General features: G+C 39.7%; 2 protein-coding genes across 3 annotated transcripts in view; both read right to left on the minus strand.

Annotated features, from left to right (window-relative positions):
• Window positions 1–3,666, minus strand: part of AXIN2 (axin 2) — a 51,397-nt gene extending 47,731 nt beyond the window's left edge. Inside the window, exon 1 of the mRNA XM_069872766.1 lies at window positions 3,645–3,666. The gene's annotated coding sequence lies outside the window, so the exon portion shown is untranslated. The remainder of the gene's footprint in view (window positions 1–3,644) is intronic.
• CEP112 (centrosomal protein 112) overlaps window positions 3,241–23,500 on the minus strand; it is a 161,781-nt gene continuing 141,521 nt past the window's right edge. For both annotated transcript variants that reach the window (XM_069872763.1, XM_069872762.1), the window contains 4 exons: window positions 20,950–21,039; window positions 7,551–7,652; window positions 5,060–5,124; window positions 3,241–3,699 (listed from right to left, as the gene is read on the minus strand). In XM_069872763.1, the coding sequence (XP_069728864.1) occupies window positions 3,696–3,699; window positions 5,060–5,124; window positions 7,551–7,652; window positions 20,950–21,039 (261 nt within the window). In that variant the 3' untranslated portion in view covers window positions 3,241–3,695. The remainder of the gene's footprint in view (window positions 3,700–5,059; window positions 5,125–7,550; window positions 7,653–20,949; window positions 21,040–23,500) is intronic.

Raw genomic sequence — 23,500 nt, forward strand, 5'->3', positions numbered from 1 at the left:
CGATAAGTCAAAGAAGACGTAACATCATTCCTGAGCACAATTAAACACAGCCTTGCAAACATCCAGGCTCTGACTGTTCATGAAATCCATATGGAGCCATTAGCCTTCTTAGGTCTGTTTTTCCACCTCCTTTAGAAGCAGAATGAGAATCTGACTGTATAAAAAACTTACTGAGATTTAGGTAGGTTCTGAATTTAAAGAGAAAGACCCATTTCTGAGGAATCCCTTTCTAGAAATGCTTGCTCTGGAAGAAGAATGGTCAACTGTGAATCCACAGGCCATTGCAGACAAACTCCCTAGACTGACCAGCCACATCTTCAGTGCCTTATTCAGATCCTTATTCTGTTCTTTCAATGCTTTCTCACACAAAAAAAATTAATTTCTAATTTAGGGAGAAAATGTTTTATTTAATTATCTCAATTTTTTTGGTTTGAATTGACCAACTGCGTATCTTTCTTTCACTGACTTTATCAAAGAAGCCACCAGTACCAGAGGACATCTAATTTTAAGTGGGCTTTAGCTGGCAGACTTAAAATTGATCGTGCATTTTTAGTTTCAGTAACTTGCAATTTCTGCACTCTTTGATAGCACACTTTAAAGAACAAGTCTTCTTTAATGACAAAGGCTTAAAAGAAATGACCTTTCTGAACAAAATATCAAAGCTTAGAAAAGATAGTTCCTTGGAAAAAAAGTCTGAATTAAAATGACCTTGTGTTCTGAAACTTTTTCATACGACATCTGACGTCTTACTTTTCCTTTGTACCCTCAGAACGAGACCAAGTATAATTTAGTAGTGTGGTGCCTCCAGTACACTTTGTGATTTGGGAAGGACTTGCAGTGCATTGAGATAATTAAAAATATAAATCAGGTCTCACAGACATTCCCTATCAAGACTGCTCATCCTTGGAATCAAAGCTGTGCGTGTTTTTCAGAAAATTCAATAAAAGACTGTAAAATAGTCTAGTGTTTGCAAATATTTTCTTCAAGTCACCTTAAAATCTCCTTTTGTGCAGCAAAATCATTTCTCAGTTTGAAATCAAAGTCGGCAGAGATTTGGGCAGTACCAGGAGTATCTGCTGTCAGCAGCACAATTAAAGCTCTGTTGCAGAAGAAAGCAGAGGGCTGGGAGAAGGAGGGAGGTTGTATCCCTTTTCTTCCAGCTGCACCAGAAATGAGCTTATTTGTTACGTGTAACACAAGAACTGTGAGTGGCACCGAAATAAAGTGTCACCTTGATAGGGGTCACCTCCCTTGATACTGGTAAAAAACGTTATGATGCTTTTTTTCTTCATGTAGAGTGAAGCAATCTTCTCTCCCCAAAATCAGTAAAATTAAATAAATGGAAAGTACAAATAAAGCTCTAACCATACTCAAGCTGGTTTCACCACAGCTTGTTTGATGGGCAATGAAGCCAACTTCTGGCAGCTGGCAACTTATTATCTAGTGGGTGAAAAGACTGGTATAGAGCAAGTAATACGTACAAAAACATTTCTAATCCTGCAATTTGGACTCTACTTCCTACTTGTTACAAAAATAATCGAAGAAATCTTAACAACAACTACAAGAGAACTCCAACTAACCATGAATTTAAGTTCTTATTAGGTTTATAAGCCCTTCAAAATGCTCCTCACCCAGTATTTGATGATGGAAAGAGTTTCCCAGAGTTTTAGAACTCCTGGTTGACCAAGATCTAATTTTCTCATGCTGCTCTTTGATCATCAATGATATCAGCAACCCGCTTCCATCAAAAAGAAGGAAATTGAGGCCTGAAGTCAACTAGCTGGAAGAGGATCCACTTGTTTTTTTATGGATGTACCCCTCCTTACCGCTTTCAGAAGCACTGTAACCCCCCATATATCATGCATGAATGCAAGCGGAACTGCAGAATCAAAGACTCCTCATTTCTTTCACACATCAGAAGAGCAATTCCACTGTCCTAACATCTGCTGCTTGCACACAGGGCAATATCCAGCAGGTAAATCCCAGCTCGTGCAGCCTGCAGCTCTGTGAGCTCTCCGTGCTTTTCCTGATGAGCCCAACCATCGCTGCCGCCGTGCACCTCCCTGAGTAAATACGAGTCATTTTACTGCCCACAATTAACTAAATGCATCCTAACAAATTCCTCCTAATAAAACTCACCCGTTGCCCCAGGTGAGGCTTTGTGGCACCTGCCGCAGCACCTCCTGGCTTATCAGAACCACGACAACCCCTTATCTATAATTAGAAGAATCATTTGTTGATTCAGGGAAGGTGGAGAACCTGCCCAGGCCCCGACCGGACTGACAATCAGCAAAGCACCGAGCAAAGCTGGAGCCTGTACTTGGCAGGCATTTGCCAGGAGGAGGGGGTGGATGGAGCCCAGCCTGCCAGAGCCTCTGCTCATTGATCTCCATGCCAGGTGGAGATAAGAGCGCAGCTGGAAAGCTGCGGGATAGCTGGTGGGGCAGCCGCATCCAGTTTCAGGCACTCAAGCAGTCAGGACCCTCTGAATTCTGCCCAGAGCGTGGCACGCAAGCGCTGGTGCCAGTGGGGTGAGGGAGGAGAGGAGACAGCTCCTGTCAGCAGAGGTACGGAGGGTCTCGCTGCTGCTGCCAGTGCCACAGCTGGACTTGGAAGACAGGAATTTCTTGTCACTCACACCATTAACTATGCCATGATACGAACACTGCTGGCAGGACGGTGCCTAGTTAAAAAAAAAAAAGCTATTCCTATATTTGGCATATCTAAATGTACAGATTATAAATGTACTAATGTATACACTCGCTCAGGGATGGCCAAGAGATAAGGAAACCTTCCTTTGCCTGGGAGGCAGAGCCAGTGACCAGACTCCCCTTCTGGGTCCTTCAGCTTCCCACTGCAGCTCAAAACTCATCCTTGCAAACCCTCGGGAACCTGCTTGGATTTGCCAGGATCATCCAGCCTGTGTACACTCATGCAGAATTAAGGCCGTTACCAGTAATGACTCTTTTTCAATAACATCCCATAACTGTGTTATCAGTAAATGACAAAGGACTCTCCTGCAACCGGCGTCTGCAGCCTCAGCCATAGGTTTATATGCTATTAACTGGCAACGGTGGCAACTGTCATCGCAGAGTTTTCATTCCTGCTACAAGTTTTTTCCTTGAAACATAACATGAAATAATTTCTTAGTTCACAAAGCCATACCAAACTCTCATATGCACTGTGGGTATGTAGCTGAGTGAGATGCCCAAGCAGGACAATAATGTCAAAACAAAATAGTACAAAATAATAATATTTTAATATTATGTAAACACATGGACACAAAACAATGTCAAAATATGTTAAAATATCTTGGACAATAATAATAGAAAATAGGATTTCCTTCATGTATGAAAGTGAAAAGAATGGTGCTAGGAAGTAATAACAAAAATATTAGTAGAGGAAACTCTACTCACTTGGTAAGCAAGCTCAGCACAGAGTCAAACACGCGTAAGTCTGTAATAAGATAATGATCAAAAGAATAATGGAAGGAAGGTACAACTAAAAACGTGCTGGCATGAGCAATGGATGCGTTTTCATGAACTTCCTTGCATTTCATGTGCTAACAAAAGAGCCACTGATGTTTGCATTTTAATTTTAATTTTTAATTTAATTTAATTTTAATAAGAGCCAAATCTTCAAACCTATTCAAAGCAGTCCATTTGGCAATCGAAGAAATCCAACGGCCTCAGCAGCTACCTGAAAACGAAGAGATTCTCATTAGCCGTATCTTATTATTCTTACAATAAAAACATAACAGGCTGAAGCCAGGGCTGGGTCCAGTTGGCAGAAGGCCTGGATGCAGCCGTGACCGCAGCCACGCGAGGTGTTGAGGAGCACGCAGGGAGCATCGAGGAGCCACATCTCGCCTGCAGCCACAGGCACGCGTGTGGGTAAAAGCAGCAAAAAGCAGTAGCTCAATGAATGAGGGTGAGGTGCACGCGAACACTGAATTTCGTGTAAATGTAGTCTTGGAAGAAAGTTCAGGGTGGGAAGAAAATATTCCTGAACAGAAGTGGCACAAAAGGTTCTCCAAGTCTGCAGCCCTGCCGGGAGAGGCTGCTCTGCACTGTGCTGGCTCTGCCCCTGCCCCTTCCTCCCCATCTGATGTGGCTGGGGCTCCTTCCACCCCTAGCATCTCAGTCATCAGTGGCCTGGCCTGACCTAAAGGTCTGTGATTATTCATCTTTTCAAACAGCTATTCTCCTAACTTTGAGACAGAATAAGTTTGAGACAAAATGCATCCCTTGTTACTGCTACAGCTGCTATGGGGAGATTCCAGAAACTATATTACAGCTTTATATTTATCTAATGAAGTTACCTACACTGGACTTATTGCCAAGAATCTATGACATTTTCCGTTTCCAATTAGCTTTAGCTAACAAAAAGTTGAAGCTTAATATTTTCAGACAACTTTCACACTGCTAACATTTCTACAAATGATTAAATATATTACAGATTTTTACACTGTTTTTAAAAGCATGCACTCTTATTTGCTGAAACCCTCATGTGAGACACGCAAGTATCATCAAAGTCCATAAATTTAGAAAAGATGGAGTGGCTTTCCTAGGAGGTTTCCTTTTACTCACCTCTCCATGTGAATCACTTACTCTAAAGGCACAGCAAGGCTTTTTATTGCTGCAGCACTTGCCATAATTTATATTGGAGGGTGTAAACATCTGAAAAAAAGCTCAGGCTCATGAAGATCCGGTACTTTGAAGATGTGATCTGTAATATTATGCATTGCATCATTGTTTTCTATCTTAAAAGGAGCTCAAAAGGAGGTGGCATCATCGTAGAGCTGCAGATGTGCACCGAGCCACTGTCTCATCATGAACATCGAGGCAAAGCCCAGACTTGTAATGCACCTGCACGTTCTCTAATCTTCCTTGAAGAGTACTGACTAAGCACAGGGAAAAGTCTCAGACGCTTGTTTACTGAAAATAAGGCTCTTTTAAAACTGCAACCATATTTGAGTGTTTTAATTATGTCATAAAACTTCAATAACTGGGATCCACAGGTGTGAAATGGTACAAATTGATCGAAGATAGTCACATACCTTCTGGCGTGGCAGACATCCACCTCTTCCTGGAGGGCAGAGACTCTTTTCTCCAGAATATTTATCTGTAAAATACATCCCGCATGAAAATGGTGCACACAATTCTAATTAATAAATTTGTGCTCATTTCATGAAGGGTGTTTTTCTCTTTTATCCTGCCTAAATAAAAAGCTGTAACGCTTCAGCTGCATCCTCAAATTAATACTTGATAGAAGACTGCTAGCGTGGCTTCCCTGTCCTTCCTCCAGCTGCACACTCTCTTTTCCTTTAGGTATAGGGTCAAACTAAGTTTTAAACTCAGCTAGTGGGACCATATGGGATATGCAAGGGTCTGGGAGCTTCTCTTCTGCTCTAAACTCCCATGCGATGTCTGTGCTCTGATCCCTGCAGTTCTGCTTTTCTGATGAAGGCACTCACCTGTTCCTGAAGTGTATGAAAATTACTGTTTATTAATACACTGTGGCCACTTTTGGGTGACTCACCAAAAGCAGAAAATTGGGCAGTGCACTTTATATTTGGCGATGTTTTTTAGAAAACTTTGCCCATGCCCTGAATATTTTCTTTTTTTTTGTTGTTTATTTTTATCACTGCTTGATGCTTCTACCCAGCCTCTCCTCTTCATCCTCCTCCAACAATAAATAATCCTGACAGGTGCAGAGATTCCACTGCCCTTCTTGTCTGATGTTTTCAAACAGGAATTTCAACAATTTTCAAAGAGCAGGACACCTGTGCTTCAGAAAGAGCCCTGCTTATCGAGGGCTCTGCGACGACAGCGTTCTGCTGGAAATACAGCCAGCAGCTATGTAGTTCTGGGAGAGCACCCAGGTTTTAGTGTGTGTAGTTACTTTTGCTCTTTTGAAATGCTGCTGCTGCTTACAGAAGCCCTGCAGGTGGATATCAGATTCTACTGTGTTGTAACTCATTAAAAGGTCTAGTATTCCTATATTAGCTCTAGAGTAACACTTCCTACCAGGCAGCGCTAATAGTCAACCACACTTTAAAAATAGCTTTTTACTATCAACTGGAAATAGATTTCCCCAGTAGATCCTTAACGCTTTATTTCACTCAACTATTTATATAAGAAAGAGCACCCTTCCATCAGGAAGCCTCTGACATGTAGCAGAGTGTTTACAACCACAGTGTTGAAGTTGTGTCACTAGCAGCACACAGGAATATGAGTTTCCCCCTAAGAAAGTTTCCTACTTCTACTAAAGACACACTTTGGCAAAAAAAAAAAGTGTGCAAAGTGTCTCTTGCACAGCAAAAAGTACTACAGAATAAATCCTTTGCATTGTACAGCAAAAAAAAGAGGGGGACACCCAAATACATTAAATTACCAACCCTTTCCATGGACAGATATTGCATAGGAAAGAGAAATAAAGAGTTGTAGCCTAAACCTGTATGCTGCGTCCTCAGGGCTTTTGCTCTTCCCAGAGTTCATGGGAAGCTCTGAGTCACCAGCACTGCTCTGCCTTTCTCTCATTTCTTCCTTCTAGCCCAGGACAGATCCCAGTCCTTTCCAACACCTTTAAATGGACAGTCCTGCACTGGGCTAAATGCGAACCCTTTGATTACCATTTTTCCATATCTATAATCACGTCTCTTTATTGCTATTTATCCTTCCTCGCCTGAGTTCAGGTAATGATGGCATTTTGTTTCCCTCCAGCTCCTAATATACTGAATGGGAAAGCATCAAATAACTTCTGGGGGAATCATGCACACGAAACACTCAATTCATCAACAGTTCCCTATTTACAATGACATTTTGATATTTCTAGTAGCAAATTTAATAGTCTATTTCACACAAATAATATTGTTTCGGCATTATTCTAGATGAGCAAGTGTTTTGCAATATTATAGACAAAGCATTACGGAAAACTATTATAGCTTTTTCATATAGGAAAATGGAGAAATAATCCATTGCTTCTTTGGAATAAAATCCTAGAAGAAATAAAAAAAAATATATAAAGCAACTGTATTATATAAATTATATAGGGTGGAAAGAAACCAAAATGATTTCTCGTTGTCTTCTGCACCCTTTCCATGCATCCTTTAAATGATTCTTTTAGGAGAAACAAGGTAAGGAAGGTGAGAAACAACTGTTTAGTGGTGAACTTGGCAGTGTGAAGTTTATGGCTGGACTTGATCTTAAAGGTCTTTTCCAACCTAAACAATTCTGTGGTTCTTTGTACTATATTTGAAAGGTTGAGAAAGAAATCCTAATACTGAATACAGCAGAATTTCTACTTTCAACTGCCAACTGAAGCAAAATCTGGGATCAAAAGATACAATATGGCAGCTCTCAAGGTGAGGAAGCTGGAGGAGAAAAGCCTTGTGAAAAACAACCAAGTGAGAAGCATGTGAATGCTGCCATAATTTGGTTTTGAGGCTTATTCAGTATTTTTCCCCAAAGTTTAGAGGGTCATAATTTCTTGTCTAGAGATGTTTTTTATCCAGTTGAATACGTTGAAGATGAATAATAATAAAGTACCTGAGATTTTAAAGATGCAATGGTGTCTTCATATTGCTGTCTCATAGATTCAGGCAAGCGACCTCTGAGTATGGATTCATATTCTTGTTGTAGTTGGGTCATCTGTAATAGAACAGAAAGAAATTTATATATAGATGCTACTCTTGGAAGCTGGAGTGCTACTTTTTTTTTCTTCTTTTGCTCAATTCGGAGTCTAAGTAAACTCAGAATCGTGCTATCAGGGGAAAGGGAAGGAGAGAAGAAAGACCAGCAATGACCTGTAAAGAGCAAAAGAAGAAAAAAAAAGCAGAAGAAACAAAAAAAGAAAATGTAAGAACAAAGACTATACAAACAGGAGTAAAAAATAATGAAAGGGAAACAGTAAAGCACTTGTTGGGACATCGTCTGAAGAAGCAATAATAATTCTAAAATGTGTCTCAACAGAGCATTTTTACAGACACACACTTAGCAAATCAGTAGTGAAAACTTTTTGTCTTTGGTGGGATCTGAATGAAGTCAGTAGAGCGATATTCTCCCCTTATTCCATTAGACAAGGTGAATTACTGTTTCCCAAGAGTTTTTTCACAAAATTTCTCAACTTCTAGGAGCATTTAAGGCCTTTTTTTTTATTATTTACCATGTAACTATTTTTCATTGCACTTTGTGTCTTCTTCAACTTCGTTGATGCTATGGAACTTGCAACAAGTAGGTTCTTAGACATTATGATAGCAGATGTTCACAACAGAATTATTACTTCTAAAGGAGGACAGTTTAGTCTGTAATCAACAGCTGCCGAGTAAATAGTACAGTTACAAAGCAATGTTACCTGAAGACAGATCAGCTGGAAGGATTGTGCTTTGTATCTCTCTGGTGGGGCTGTATTTGCTAGATCTTAACTCAGGAAAAGCAAGGAGAGTCTGGTTCAGCTCTGTCCATTGAGCTGCACACGACTGCTCAAACGCTTCATTACCTGGCTGAATCAGGGCCTCACATCTGTACTTAACTTCCAATAAGACTAACCGCTTAATTCAAATGAAACAAGTACTTAGGTGTTTTTCTGGATTAGCAGCTGAATATTTAAATATAGGATAAAAGGGATTCAATATCAGATTAACTCATAAAATATCTTTAAACTTTCAAATTGAATATTTTTTTTTTGCAATGATTTACTCACCAATGCCATTTTGTGCTAATTTTGAGTTACTAAAATAGCTTAAATCTACCATTGCGATCACAAATCAAAACCTCAGTCTTAGATCTGAAGAAGCTGTGAGTTATAACTTCCAGCTCCCAGATTGCAAGGAAAACACATGCTTAAACATGTGAGACCTGAACACAAAGTTCACCGCAAGATTTGCCAGTTACCATCTTTCAGAAAAAACAGGTCATGCTAAATTGTGGGTTATGCATAATACAATTATCAATACAAAAGTAATAAAACAATCTGATGAACCTTTAGGAAAAATGCAGTCTATGAGTCATTCCAACTTGCAGAAGAAATCTCCAAATCTCTATGCAAATAAGCAATTAGAGGTTTTCCTTGCGAGCTGCAAGTAAATGATGCCACTATGCAAATCTAAAGAATGAAAAATGGTGAGACAGGAAACCTTGTTTGAACCCCACTTGTATATAAGCCAGTGATCAAAATTTATGTTTTTGAAAGTTACGCCGATAAATTTATGCTACTGCTCCTATAAAGGCTTACAAAGCTACGCATAGGTGCTTTGCCAGCATAAATATTTTCTGAGCCAACAGCTCATTTGGGTGGGGACCTTGATAGAGCAGAAACATATATTTCAGTTCATTCAACGTGTCACATTTGTTCTTGGTGAAACGGGAGCAGAAACAGGCAGCTAGAACAGCAAAATGCTTTTATTTCCTGAACTTTGAATAACAAAGACGTATTTCACAATTACAAGGATCTGGATGATCGACCACCTTGCCAATATGTTGCAGTGACCCAACCAACAGAGGATCTCCATCGCAGGGACCTGACTCACATTCAAGCTCTCCCCATTTTTACAGGCGACGCAGATGTCAGGAGCTGAGCCTGGATCCCAATATGACTCACTACACCATGATCTAGCCATGCCTACAGAGCATCTAGGACTCACACCAGCTTCCTCAGGTGCCAGGCACACAGCAAGAACCCCTCATTATCATTTTTCCAAGAGGGAAGTCAAGAAAGTTTCATTGTAAGTAGGCGCAACAAAAATTTTAATACAGCTCTGTGAGTGAAATAATAACATTCTAATTGTGCAATAGTCATCTTTCAACCAGGCCACTGGTTTTAATAATTTAATCTGCAAGTGTCCTCTAATACGTGCTTTCACAATGCTGTTAACTTTTGCTATTAACTCTGCAAAGGAGCGAAGGAATTATTGCCTTTTGACTTACGTGCTTCTTGGAAAATCAGGAAGAAACACGTACAGTGTTTTAAAGTATGGATGTATATTACTGGGTCAGCTGAAAATGGAGAAAGAAAATGAGAAACAAGACCTGGTAGCTGAAATATTGCTTGGGGCTGATTTCTTACTCTGTTTCAGAGAGAAGACGCATTTTTTTTCTTGCAGTGAAAACTGTTCTTTGTGATACAACTGCAATTTGTTTGTTTGCTAAGACAAAGTACGTAACTTTCAGCTGTGCTCACTAATAATTGCATCACAATAAGATGAAAATAAGATCCCAGCTGTTTCCTGTCAAATTATGATAAACAACATACTGATATTTTTGGCTGAAGCTACTATCAAGGTTTATTGACCCAAGAGATTAAAATAGTGCATGGCAAAAAAACCTAAATTGCTTCTTACAACTAAAAAATAACACATAGTGGGCTGATATATACTAATTTCAATGGGGGAAGGTTTTTATTTTTTAACACCTATTTTTGACCAATGAAAGCTATGTCTGCAGGGATTTTTTTTTTTTTTTGGTGCCTTAAAGGCTTTTTTGTTCTTTTATAGCCTCAAGCTGCCTCCCTAGGATCCACAAATACTGTGTCTCCTCTTGCACTCTTGAGAGATGTTTAAAATTGCAATTCTTCAGCCCTCAGGAGGGCTTTAGTCTGCAGGATGAGGATAGCTCTATTTCATTTACTGTTGTGTTCGTTTTTCTTCAGTCCTGAGAAAGGTTTTTTTTCTGAAAATTCATTTTGGTGAGTTGATTTAATCCATGAACCCCCAGGAAGGTTTTATAGCTTTTAATATTAAGCTGCCACATTGGTCTTTGTTTATTCAGGTTGGTGGCTAACATATGAGGTTTAGAGTTTTACCATCAATCATCTTTGGTGTCAGTAGAAAGAACTGAAAGCTGAAGTTGCCACACATCGCTCGTGTAGGCTCAGTCACACGATAAATTAGAAAAAAAGAGACACGCAGTTTTACAAAGTGATGCAGAAAGCAGAGAAGTTATAATTTCACAGACGACCATGACATCTTGTCACAGTTGGGAACTGACCATTCTCAGAAGAGATCAAAGCTGGGTTTGATGCCCAGAAGAGAAATATCCAAACCTGAGCTTTCCAAACCAAACAGTCAGGCCTGGCCAAATGCTCTTCAGTACCGTAATACAAGTTTCAATTTTCCTAATTCAGGGGGTGTTCAGGTGGCACAATTCATTTTTCAAGTACTCATTATTTCCAAAAGTGTCCAAAGGATGTTTGTGGGGCTGGGTGAGAAGCAGAAGCGAGAACAGGACTGATCAGGGACAAGACCCACTGACACCAAGCTGCGCTGTAGTCACTCTCCCTCTTTTTTTTAAGAAACAAGCACAGCCAAGAGAGACACAGCATCCCCAAGATGACCAGATGCATTTTATTCCTAAGGGGCATGGTTTAGTGTTTGATAGGAATGGTTGGACTTGATGATCTGGTGGGTCTCTTCCAACCTGGTTATTCTATGATTCTATGATTCTGTGATTCTAAGAATAACCTACGGAGGAAATTCTGCTTCTCTTCTATGCTTTGCTACACAGCCACAACCATGCCGTATCCTACTCAGCTTCCTGATACCCAGCTCTCCTCTTCTTACTGCCAAGAGGTCTGTGATGCTGCATTTATCATCCAGAACATGCCAGCCCTGGTGCAAAATCCCTGTCTCATTTAAAAAAAATAAATAAAGAAAAAAACCAAATGCAATATTCTCTAGATCTCCCAATTGTAAATCACTTGATTTGAACCAAGGAAAATGCAAAGAAACTCCGTAGTATACATTGCCAAAACAAATGAAGGGACCACAGAAGAGTTGTTCAAGTTCCTTTAAAAAAAATCAATCTTCTCTTGAAGCACATGAAGTTAACATTTTGATTATGTCAGATAAGAATCAAAAGGCAGTTCACTTAACTACGGTGTTGTGGTGTTTTTAGTATCTTAATTTCTGCCTGTTAATAATATTTGTGAAGGATATTACTTCCATGTGTGCCAGGAAATTCTAGGACAGTGACAAAAAGGCATAATTAGGATAATTTAATTATTATCAAATTTTCTCCACCTTTCAGGGGGAGTAAGATGAGAAAAGTAACTGCCCATCCTTCTCAAATCCTTTCCTGCATTAAACAATAGTATGTTACAATGCTATTAAGAAGAGAAATCTCTTTAAAAAGGTAAATATCTGTTCTGCAATATACACCTCTGAATGAAGATGTGAAAGAGCTGCTGTAATAAATGTGAAGACAGGTTAGGGTCCCAAAAAGGTAAAAATAACTCCTTCAGCCTTAGGCAAATCATTTAATCTCAGCCTAAAGTCTCATGTTCTAAATGAGGATAATAATAATAATATTGCACAGGTCAACTTCATCCAGGTGGTGTGATTATTGAAGTAATTTTCTGAAAGCACTTTGAAAACGGCACGCGAAGGACAAATTGCTACAATGCCATCTCCATTAAAAAAAAAATCCCAATCAACAACCCAAATGTTAAAGTAATGATTAATCTTATCTTGTTTATATTCTCCCTAATTACAGTGACTCCTCTGCTTCTCAGCATTCTTGAACACTAGGTGAGCAAAACTCTACTCCCACAAAACTGCTACAAGTCTATATGGGACCCTTCCTCCATCAGCTGCCCCTGGGGATGCTGGACAATGTTAGTAAGAACCGAAGCCTACCAAAATCTCAGATTTCCTTAAACTCAGTGTTCTGTCATAAGAGAATATTTAATTGGAGCTTGAAACCTTCTCCAACATTTCTTCCTAATGAAGAGCAAAATGATGTATCCCCTTTTTTTTCAATGAAGAACAAGGCCTGAACATTTGTCTTCTCACAATATAATCAAGTATGAGTATCCACTGCTTTTAGCCCACATCCTCTCTTATTTCACGCAGTGGGAATTACTATTCTTACTGTGCAACATATGTTGAAATATGGTTCTTCCAGATTTAGAGAAATAGAATGCAATTTGATACAAATGTTCTCAAGTTCTTAAGAAAAGTAATGAATGCTATAAATTTCATGAATTTGGCTCAGTTGAAAACAGCAACTGAGCAAGATCAGCTGAGCGAGTTATTTTGTCAAGCTTACACCATGTTGTTCTCCACTGAGAAAATACTCCTGGAGAACCTCCTGTGTCCTGACAGCTTCAATAAAACATAAATTGGTGGCATAGCTATCCTCTTTGGTTTTCTGTCTTTAGCTAGTAAACCATCTGAGCGTCCAAAACATTTTTGCCTTGTTGTTTTACTAACCCGCAGGGACCTCCAGTTATGCTGAGCTGCTCGCTGCACACTGAGCTTTCTGCTCAAAGTCATTTCTTTTCCCAACCCGCATCCAAGAGGCCGTATTACTTTGGTAGCTTGTATTTCGATCTCTTTCTTTTCTTAACCAAGGTCTCCCACCTGCAAAACCCTGTTTGTAGTTAAGCAACACAAGTCTATATAAATCATAGCTGCAAAGGAAGGGAAGGCAGCAAAGCTTCTTTAAAAGAAACACCAGTGGGCTGCATATGGCAAGAACAGCATTCTTGGGATTACGCAAGTGGGAGAGGGATAAAAGCTTTCACTCTCAACACCACGGAACAACCAAGAATGTTGTGGCTAGAAAATTCACGCTCTTCTCTCCACCTCCCCATCTCCAGGGCTCCGCTACTGTTCCAGCTGGGATTTTGAGGTTCCCCAACTTCTTTTCCCCTCCTTCCAAATGACTCATAGAATGAATGACCAGGTTGGAAAAGACCCATCGGATCATGGAGTCCAACCACTCCTATCAAACACTAAACCATGTCCCTCAGCGCCTCGTCCACCCGTCCCTCAAACCCCTCCAGGGAAGGTGACTCAACCCCTCCCTGGGCAGCCTCTGCCAGTGCCCAATGACTCTTTCTGTGGAAAATTTTTTCCTAATGTCCAGCCTAAACCTCCCCTGGTGGAGCTTGAGGCCATTTCCTCTCGTCCTGTCCCCTGTCACTTGGGAGAAGAGCCCAGCTCCCTCCTGTCCACAACCTCCTCTCAGGTAGTTGTAGAGAGCAATGAGGTCTCCCCTCAGCCTCCTCTTCTCCAGGCTAAACACCCCCAGCTCTTTCAGTCGTTCCTCATAAGGCCTGTTCTCCAGCCCCTCACCGGCTTCGTTGCTTTTCTCTGGACTCGCTCCAGAGCCTCAACATCCTTCTTCATCACAGATGCCATCTTTGTCCACAAGCTCTATTTCCTTCAGCTATTGTCAATGCCACCCTTCCACTGGCCAGAGAGGTTGTAATTGCACCCGGCACACTCCTCCCTTCCGTGGGGCTCACACCTGGCTCACATCCCCAGCCCTGGAGGATCAAAACCAAAACCAGCCCCTGGAGGATCAAAACCAGCCCAGCCACTAACTAGCCCTGCTGGGCCAAAGCTGACAACACATGGTGCCCATTTCTGGCTCTGTCAATTCCTAATACACTATCAAGATAATACAGTTTGAAATAAAGCTATAAGCATCTTTGACGCCACCACTGGAATGTATTTATATATTTCAATTTTACATTCCAGCACGTGTTACCTTCTATATAATCCTTTCCATCTCGGGGATGGCTCAGCAAGTCAAGGTTTCAGTGTCTGATACGCGGAGTTGCTGAGTGCTCACCAACGACAGCAAAAGCTGACAAAGTTCAGCAGCGTGGGGGATTAGGCTCAATATTTCCTCACCAACTGTGTGAACAAGCAAATCTCTGAAGATAAATAATCAGAAGCTACTTTTACTATCACTATTTCCTTTCTTTCAAGAGCAAAAATATAATCGGCATCTCAACTGGAAAACAAACTGCCAGGTTTACAAAGCATCATGGTTGGTAGGAGTCTGCTGAGCTTTGGCCATGGGTGAGGACGGCTGGCGTGGGAGACAGACACTGCTGCACATCCCAAGTGGACATCTGAGCAATCTGATTAAATTGCAAACAAAGTAATACTTTGGAATTTAATGATGTTAAAGATCAGCATAAAGCTGGCCTTTTTCAGTGCTTTTGAGCTCCATCCAGGCACCTCATGACTCAGAAAAAAAATTAATGTGACAGTTCACTAATGGAGCGCCCATCGCTGAGAGCCTGCTCTGAAGAGAAGGTATTTCTGTTCTTCCTTTCTGTCATCCGACAGGCTCCTCAGTGCATTGACATTTCTTCCATCTTTTAATTCCCTGCATTGTCCCTTGCAGTCCAACTTTAAACACTTCTGAAAGAACAGAATTCTCTTAATTGATAATAGGCAAGCAAATCACAAACACTCTAAAATTATGCACTGTTCTCTTAAAAGGAAGATTTTTTTCCTCATTCACTGCTATTAAGACAAAGAACTAGAAAACCGACATTTTAAAATACTCCAATTCCTGCACGCCAGCATATGCTTCTATTCTTCTTTGGTAAAAATTCTGGTTTTTTCCTTTTAACTATTTGTTCTGTAGTTTCTGTTTTACTGTCTTTCTCCAGCTGGCCAATAATTCATTCTGTTCTATAAAGTAGGTGTGTATTTGTGTATTTTCCAGTTGTGTCTGATTACCAAAGCTAACATTTGATCACTGACTTTCACACGTACATCATCATCATCTACCTCTTTTCCCTTTGACAGTTGCACAGTTGGTGAGAGCCTTCTCTCCCGCAGCTCCTGCCATATGGAGCTCCTGGGAACTTTCAACTCCATTGATTTCCAGCTCCTTTCAAATCCCACCTGTGAATCTGTTTTTCTGTGCTTGAATCTCAGCTTCTGTCCCCTTCTGCTAATCTGAAACTTCATGCTATACAGTATAACTTTAGTATATTCTGTTTAATTCTGCATTCCTTTCATAGTAGGCCATGAAGGAAAATGCTATACAAAATATAAAATACATCAAATGCAAAGTTATGATTTATTCTAACAATCTTGGTCTTATTTAAAATTGGGAGTCGTTTCTGTCACTTCATTAAGTGATTAATGAATATATCAAAGGAATTGCACGTATGTTAGACACTAACCAAAGTAAAAGTGGTAGAATTAGGCTCCAAAGAATGTCAGTAATCGTTTTATGTTATCTTCATCAACATTGCCATACACATATAGAGGTGCCTATATCCATGAAAGGTCGTCTAAAGAGAGAAAACCAGAATCAGTCTGATTCTTCCCCAACAGCCTCTATGGGGAAGTCTGAAAAGAGAACAACATACTACAAAATCAGCAAATGCCAACCAGCCTGACCAGGGTGCTCTCGCTTATATCAGATTCTTCACTGCTTGTACGTGTTTCTCCAATCTTCTTTTCAAGTTGAAATTTCTTCCCCAGAAGTAGTTGGAAATCTTCTGTTGTGTTGTCTGCAGACATTGAACCAGTGGATGGATTTTCAGGTGCCAGCCTGTGGGGAACTACACACCCTGGCTCTTCATCTTCTATATTTTTCACAATATGCATACATACGTGAAATGCTTTATGGGGGGAAACCAGCTGGATTACGCAGTAGAATCTTGTGCTTGTGGTGTCAGCAGAGCAATGGGTGGACTGAAGGGAAAGGGCAAGGAGGAAAGGACCCTCCTCAGCCTCGCAGAACAAATGTTCTTCAGACACAGCCTCTCCAGTTCGTGCTGGTTGCATACAGAAACCACAAAAACTATTTTAATATGACAATGTTTGGTGTCGCTGTTATTGAAAGTCGCAGTGGAAATTTCTTTCTGATTCTCACTTTCTTCCCCCTCGCACCAGGGGGTGCTGAGTCTGCCCAAGGAATTAACCGCTGGTCGGCAGGCAGTGGCCGTGCAAGAGCTGCTCTCCGTGAATCACTTCTGTGGTTAAGATTATTCAAACCTCGACTAAGCTTTCCCTTTCTATGGGAGCAGAAATGGGTCTCTGGGGGAAAATTCTGGAAATGTTTCAGTGACGTGGGTTGAAGAGAACAGAGCAAACAGCAGAATTTCTCTCCGGTGCACCGACTGTTTCTGTTTCCAAAGTGCTCATCGGTTCTGCAAGACAAAGGCTGCCTAAACCCTCCCCACCTGCAGCTGGCCACCAAGCACAATTTTATTTTTAAATACCTAACCCAGAAGCACTGCCTGGCTTCCACAGTTATCTGGGGCAGCTGAGCTAAAAGTCATTTAGCAGGAGAGAATGTAGGTTTGGAGCAACCTTCCTGCAGTGGTTCCCCCACCTTCAGATATAGGAAACTCCGCTGCTTCCATGTGGTGTTTCTAGAGCACAGATAGCAGAGCAGGAAGATGAAAGTGAGGGCAAAGATGTCTTGTGAATTTATCAAATCACATTTAAAACTCTGTGATACCTTTAAAAACGAATCTGAAAAGAAATATGGACCAACAGCCCTAAACTAAAGGGATAGTATAACAGCAAGTCTTCCAGCCATAGAATCATACAATCATAGAATCATAGAATAACCAGGTTGGGAAAGACCCACCGGATCATCAAGTCCAACCATTCTTATCAAAGCCATCATTGTATGGCCCAAGAACTACTTGGGACCCACACCCTGGATAGAGGCATATATTGCTCATCTGTTTCTCCCTTATTCTTTGCTCACAGCTCCACAAATTTGCAGGCAACAGCACTATTCCCATCAAGGAGAAGGTGTGGCAAATGTTAGAAGTTCTCTGCGCTACACAGCAACTCAAATTTCAGAACGACACATCACAGCATTCATCCGAGAACAAATATATTTAGTTGGCATGGAAACAGTAAGTTAGCCTGAACATGGTAAATATCCAGCAGTCATAAAAAAATCGAGCAGTCAGAATAATAAACATTAAAAACGAAAACTCACTGAATGCTTTTGAATCATAGCTCTTTACAATTATCACTCCTGTTTTCATTTGAACATGAATGAAATCCACTTAGCAAACTAAGCTCTTCCATTTTATTCCAAATACTTCTACAACATCGTTACTCAGATAACTCCTTTCTCCCTTTTCTATAAACTATTTGAGAAAAAAAAATTAAAGAGTTGGAAATCTACATTGGTATTCTCCTTCATTTCCTCAGTAATATTAATGAATTGAACATAATTTATTTTCTGTCTTCAGAGAACCTCTCTTCTCTAAAACTCTATTTGTGAACTGACTGCTTGGAGGAGTATTCCTATGGTTTGAGTATCCATGGTGTTGTTACTTTTAATTCTTGTTAAACACCAGGAACATTTTCCCTTCTATTATTCCTGATTAGAAATTTTACATCATACTCAATCCACCCCTATAGTTAAAAACATTAGGACAAGGAATGAAAGGAATAGGGTAATTACTCTGAAAAAAACCTTGCATGTATCTCTTGAAAGAGAGATTCTTGGAGCTTTTTAGTATACTGAGTTGCTGTGATTACCCTTGCAAAAAGGAATCTGAAATGAAATGAGGTATTCTAAAGAAATCTAGGTAATAAAACAAGAAGATCACTACCATTAACTTTTACACAGGCCCCAATTCATCAAAATTTTTTGCATATGCTTAAATTCCTGCCTTAATTATGGCAAACACTTCAGCTTTCAGTGGTGTGCATCATTTTTAATTACACATTCATAGGATGTAAAGTCTGTTGTGTGGACAATCAAGATTTTTAAACTATGACTGAAAACTGCATAAAGCCATATGGCTCAAGAAAAAGAAACGTTTTTAGTCGAAGGAAAGACCTTCCTTTCAGAATTCTTGTTGTACGTTGGATATAGGAACACACTGGAGTCAATCAAGTGATGCACTACAAGAGTGTGTGATACAGGGACATAACGTAAATTGGAGGAGTTGACGGGAAGCTGGTTCCCAGAGTTACACGGCAATGAGATATATGAAATTTCAGCACTGCTTTGCAAGGAAAAAGTCTGGCATCATCCAAATTTCCTAAGAAGTTTCCCAGACTCGTTTCACTGTCTTGGGACTATATATCACAAAACCTATATATCAAAAACTATGTACTAAGTATGAGTTACACTTATTTACTGCTAGTTCATCACTTTCCAAGAATACAATTACATATGTCTCAAGGTGGTGGACATTTAATTTTTGAAGGAAACATCTGGCATTTTGATGTGAAGAAAGATGAAACAGTTCCGAGACTCTGATCTAGAATTGTAGCATTACTGAACACACAGAACACTGTCCTAGAAAACCATGCTTAGCAGAGACAGGACAACCTTTATGGAAAGGAAAAATTATTTAGGTTAGTCAAAGTGGGAGAAGTTCCCAGGCTCTTTTGACATACACACGTTCATCTGCATTGGAACACATCAGTCAAATAAAGTTTCATCAGTGGTACAGCACGGCAACAACACTGATAAAGCATGATTGCATCTACTGACACTGTAAAGAGGATCGAAAAAGTAAACAGAAGTAAACACAAGTTCACACAAGAACATGAAGTACTGTAATGAAAAAGCTCCATAAAAACAACAGCTCATCTTCAACTTCTGTGCCACACTTGCCTCTAGACAGCTCAGGGCTTGCCAACAGAGTCCTTCTAACATATTTCATCCCCCATACTTATAGGATAGTTTGTCTCTCTGGATAATTATAATAAAGAAAGGTTAACTGTGTGCGATCACCAGAAGGTTATTGTAACAAAGAGTTGAGCTTTGTGGATGTGCCACTCTTAGAGACTGAAGAGTTACAAAGACATTGCACTGAAAAAGACAAACATGGAGCACTAAGATACCACCCAACAAGCCATAATGAGAAACAGCTTTTTATTTTTAATTAAAAGCACAACAAAATGTTTTTTCATGTCTCATTCATTTGTTTGTTGTTGTTATAGAATCAAAACACAAGATTTTTCCTTTTAATGAAACCCAGAAGCTGTTTAACCCTGTCTCCTCCTTATTTATAGACATGTAAAGGCTCAGAAAAGTGGCCTTTGTAATAGTGCCAGCACAAATTTTGGTGTTTTATGCAATTCCGATTGAGACAATATTTGGTAAAAGCAGAAAGCTAGTTCCAAGTTACTGACTTAAGTATTTCAACCTACTAATCGGTTGATGAGTTGTTAGCTACAGTTAACGCTTGATGAACATGTTTACAGGTAGCCTGGCCAAGACACAGTAGCTGGAAAGAAGTCAGAGCTGTCATTTTTGCATTTTCCTTCTGGAGAGATAAGCATAACTAATGGATCAACCAGTCACACAGGAGGCACACCGACAACTTCTAAAACATTTGTCTGCGAAACAGAACAAAGCCACCTAAACAAAATCTTCCTCAATGGCTCCAGATTCTTCAGAAAGTCCCAACGGACGAATGGCAGAGACAAGACTGTTGTCATGCTTTCTGCTTTTACCAAATATTGTCTCAATCGGAATTGCATAAAACACCATACAGATTTAGAAACGCTTTATACAGGATATAAGTTATGGATACTGTTCACTCAGCAACACATAAAGTTCTCAAATACTGCAAAAACTGATTTTTATTAGAAATCTGTAAATTGATGTAGGATTCAGATAACCACCATGTCTACGTTTTCCTAAATACTTCAAATTAATCTGCTTTGAATGCACATCAGTGACTTTATGTTTCAATGCTAGTCTGGAAACTACTTACGCTACTTTGCTTGAAGCACACTAATCTCTGATTTCACTGAAAGTGTCCAGAATAATTTTAGCACTATTGGTCATATGGAGCTGTTTACAGACAACATGGTTGGACAATGAATGCATAAGATCAGGAATAAAGATTATTTTTAGATCACTTATTGTTCAATTATCATCCTCTTCATACAAACCATTAAACAACAGGTTAGAATAGAGTCAGAAACCTCTATTAAAACAGGATAGTCAGTTCAAAATAAATGCATCATTTAAAGCCTAGAGTAGTTGAAATACCAACTCAAAACAGAGAGCATGAGATAAGTATTTGCCTGTAGGGTCCGACAGTTTAATTCTCTTTTATTGCCAAAAAAACAGAAAAGAAAGCTAGCTAAAAATTCTGCAGGAAAATATGTGCTTTTGCTTTGAAGCAAGATACTGTTTTTAAACACTGAACCTCCTTGCCCAAGGGAAGAGGACTTGCAGAGACAGCCAGTACCTGCTCACTGGTGTCCAGCTCCTTTTGTTGCAACTTCTTCTCTGCAGCTCGCAGCTGATTGAGGCAAATTTCCGCTTCATCTTTTAAGATCTGAAACAATATCAATGGATGCAAAACACGCGTTAAGAGATGGCAGAAAAACTTATGTCCTTCAGTGAGCTGATTAGGAAGATAGTGCAGTATCCGTACAGCTCTTCAGCTACAGTTGTTTCCAGCCACCCATGATATTGGCTAAGAGGTGATAGATCCAGTTTAACCACCTTTATTGAGTAAAGTCATTCTGGACAGGAAGGACATAGCTCTATCTTATTAGAGGCTACAAATATTCATACTAAAAATGCAATAAATACAACTGCACTTTGATTTGCAACATGCAAATATCTCAGATATTTGTTATCATCCTTCCGTACAACCTGTGCTTCCTAGGAACACTTTTGCAGTGTACCAATAACTTCTCCTTTAATCCAGAATAACCCTCGCTCTGGAAAACCATGCCTGGAATTTGCAGTGAAAATGTATTTCATATTATTGAAACAGGATGCTCACCGAGATGAGGGGCTCCCCTCCTACCCCATAGTAAAGTCTAGCCTGTGATCTACAAATGAAGTATAAAAGACAATAAATAAAAGGAATATTATTATCATGTCACTTTACCACAACTATTCAGTCTTTATTTAGTTCAGAATTAATCACTTCTAAACCAAGCTCATAAAATGCATTGACAAGCTTATTTTGTCATTATTGTTCTTCTTATATATTTATTTTTACTATGGCAGCCCCTCTGAGCCTTGATCTTTTGGTTGTATGCTTAACAAAAGAACAGCCATGCCCCAAGGAACTGATAGTCTATGTTATTTCTAACAGATACACACCGAGCAAACAATACCAAGTTTCAAAGATTTTTTTTTTCAAGTTTCCTAGTCATTGTTGAATGTTTGAATACACACTTAACATTCACTTACACATTTACTAAAAGCTTAGTTATGTTGTCAGCTTGAATAAAGGCATTGTTAACAGCAAGTGCTGACTTGAAGCAAAGTGCACAATGTGGATGTTAGATTGACATCAACACAGAGGCGGCTGTGGCAGCAGAAAGGGAATATTTTGAGTTATCTTTTGTATGCCAGGAAATCAGGGCATTGCTACCCATCAGCCAAAAAGTGTGGTGCAGAGTCAGGACTGGACCTGGGAAGGGACTCAGCCTGGAGATATGCTATAAATGACACCGAAGGTGCCTCCAGTGTTGCCTTTTAAAAAGCTGAGCTGCAGAGACCTTCTGCAGAACGTGCAGAAAGGAGAGACCGGCAAGTCCATAAGAGGCTCTCAGTGTGTTTGCAGAACATGCACGATGGTTAACGTTTGCTTTCTGCAAGTAAAATACCCATACATAAACCAGGATCATTAATTGTACTCGCAGTACAAAGATTTAACAGAAAAAAAAACCCTTGCTCTTTTCCACAGCACTGAAACACTGTACTCTCAAATCATTTACAGGATAAAATTGCCATTGAGATAAGATAAGAGGACTACTTATGATAGATCTAGCGCATTGTTTTGAAGTGATGCCAGGCATTAACTTTAAAGTCTTTAGCTATAAGACTATTACATGTTCTGATGCCAAAAAATTCAACCAGACCCAAACATGAACTTCATATCTGCCCAGGGACTTTTGTGCTATCACCGCTTCTGAGAAATGTTGAAATCCAGGCTTTGAATACATAACCGGTCTTCAATACTCAACAAGTCTTGCCACACCAGGAATTTGCATTAATATAATGAAATATATGTGTGAATTGTAGGCTTTCTGTTTTCTTTTTGTACATCTAATTTTGTAAGATAAAACACAAACAAGCATACTTTGATTTAAAAAATAAAACCATCAGGTCATGCAACACAGAAGTGGAATAAGGAGCAGGGCTGTTCCACGTATCACAAAGATCACCAAAGACCCAATTAATTTGACAAAAGAGCTGGCGTAACTCCAATATATCCAGACATAACCACTACAGGATGAGTTTCAGCAACATTCACAGAGCACGTTTTGGATAAACTACAAAGTATGACCCATCTTCTCCTGCTATTTCCACATGATCAGCTTATACAGTCCAAGTAGCTTGGCATGGTGAAAAATAAGGACGGAGGAAACCTCATTACACATCAGCCGTCCTACCCAGACTCCCTCCTTGTGCTCAAGAGCACATTTCACTCTTTTACAGGACTTTGAAGATGGTTGAGGGATAGCACGCATATATACAAATATATACGTGTATATCCACACGTATTTGTCAGAGAACAGATTCATTTCACATTCCATCACAAAAATCTAAAAGTACTGAGTACAGAACAAGATCTCAAATTGTTCCTGGTAAAGACAGAAACTACATGGTGCCAAAGGAGAGGAGCACTTCTGTTTCCTTCCTTACTTTCACCATTTTTACTTTTCTTATTTACAATAGAAAAACTAATTTTGCAGAGCATAGTAGAGGTTCCTTTAAATCTGAGGGTTTGCACTGCATCTTAAAGTAATTTAATTTGAGAAATTCAGAAGATG

The sequence above is a fragment of the Phaenicophaeus curvirostris genome, chromosome 19 (assembly GCF_032191515.1).
Source record: "Phaenicophaeus curvirostris isolate KB17595 chromosome 19, BPBGC_Pcur_1.0, whole genome shotgun sequence".
NCBI lineage: Eukaryota > Metazoa > Chordata > Aves > Cuculiformes > Cuculidae > Phaenicophaeus > Phaenicophaeus curvirostris.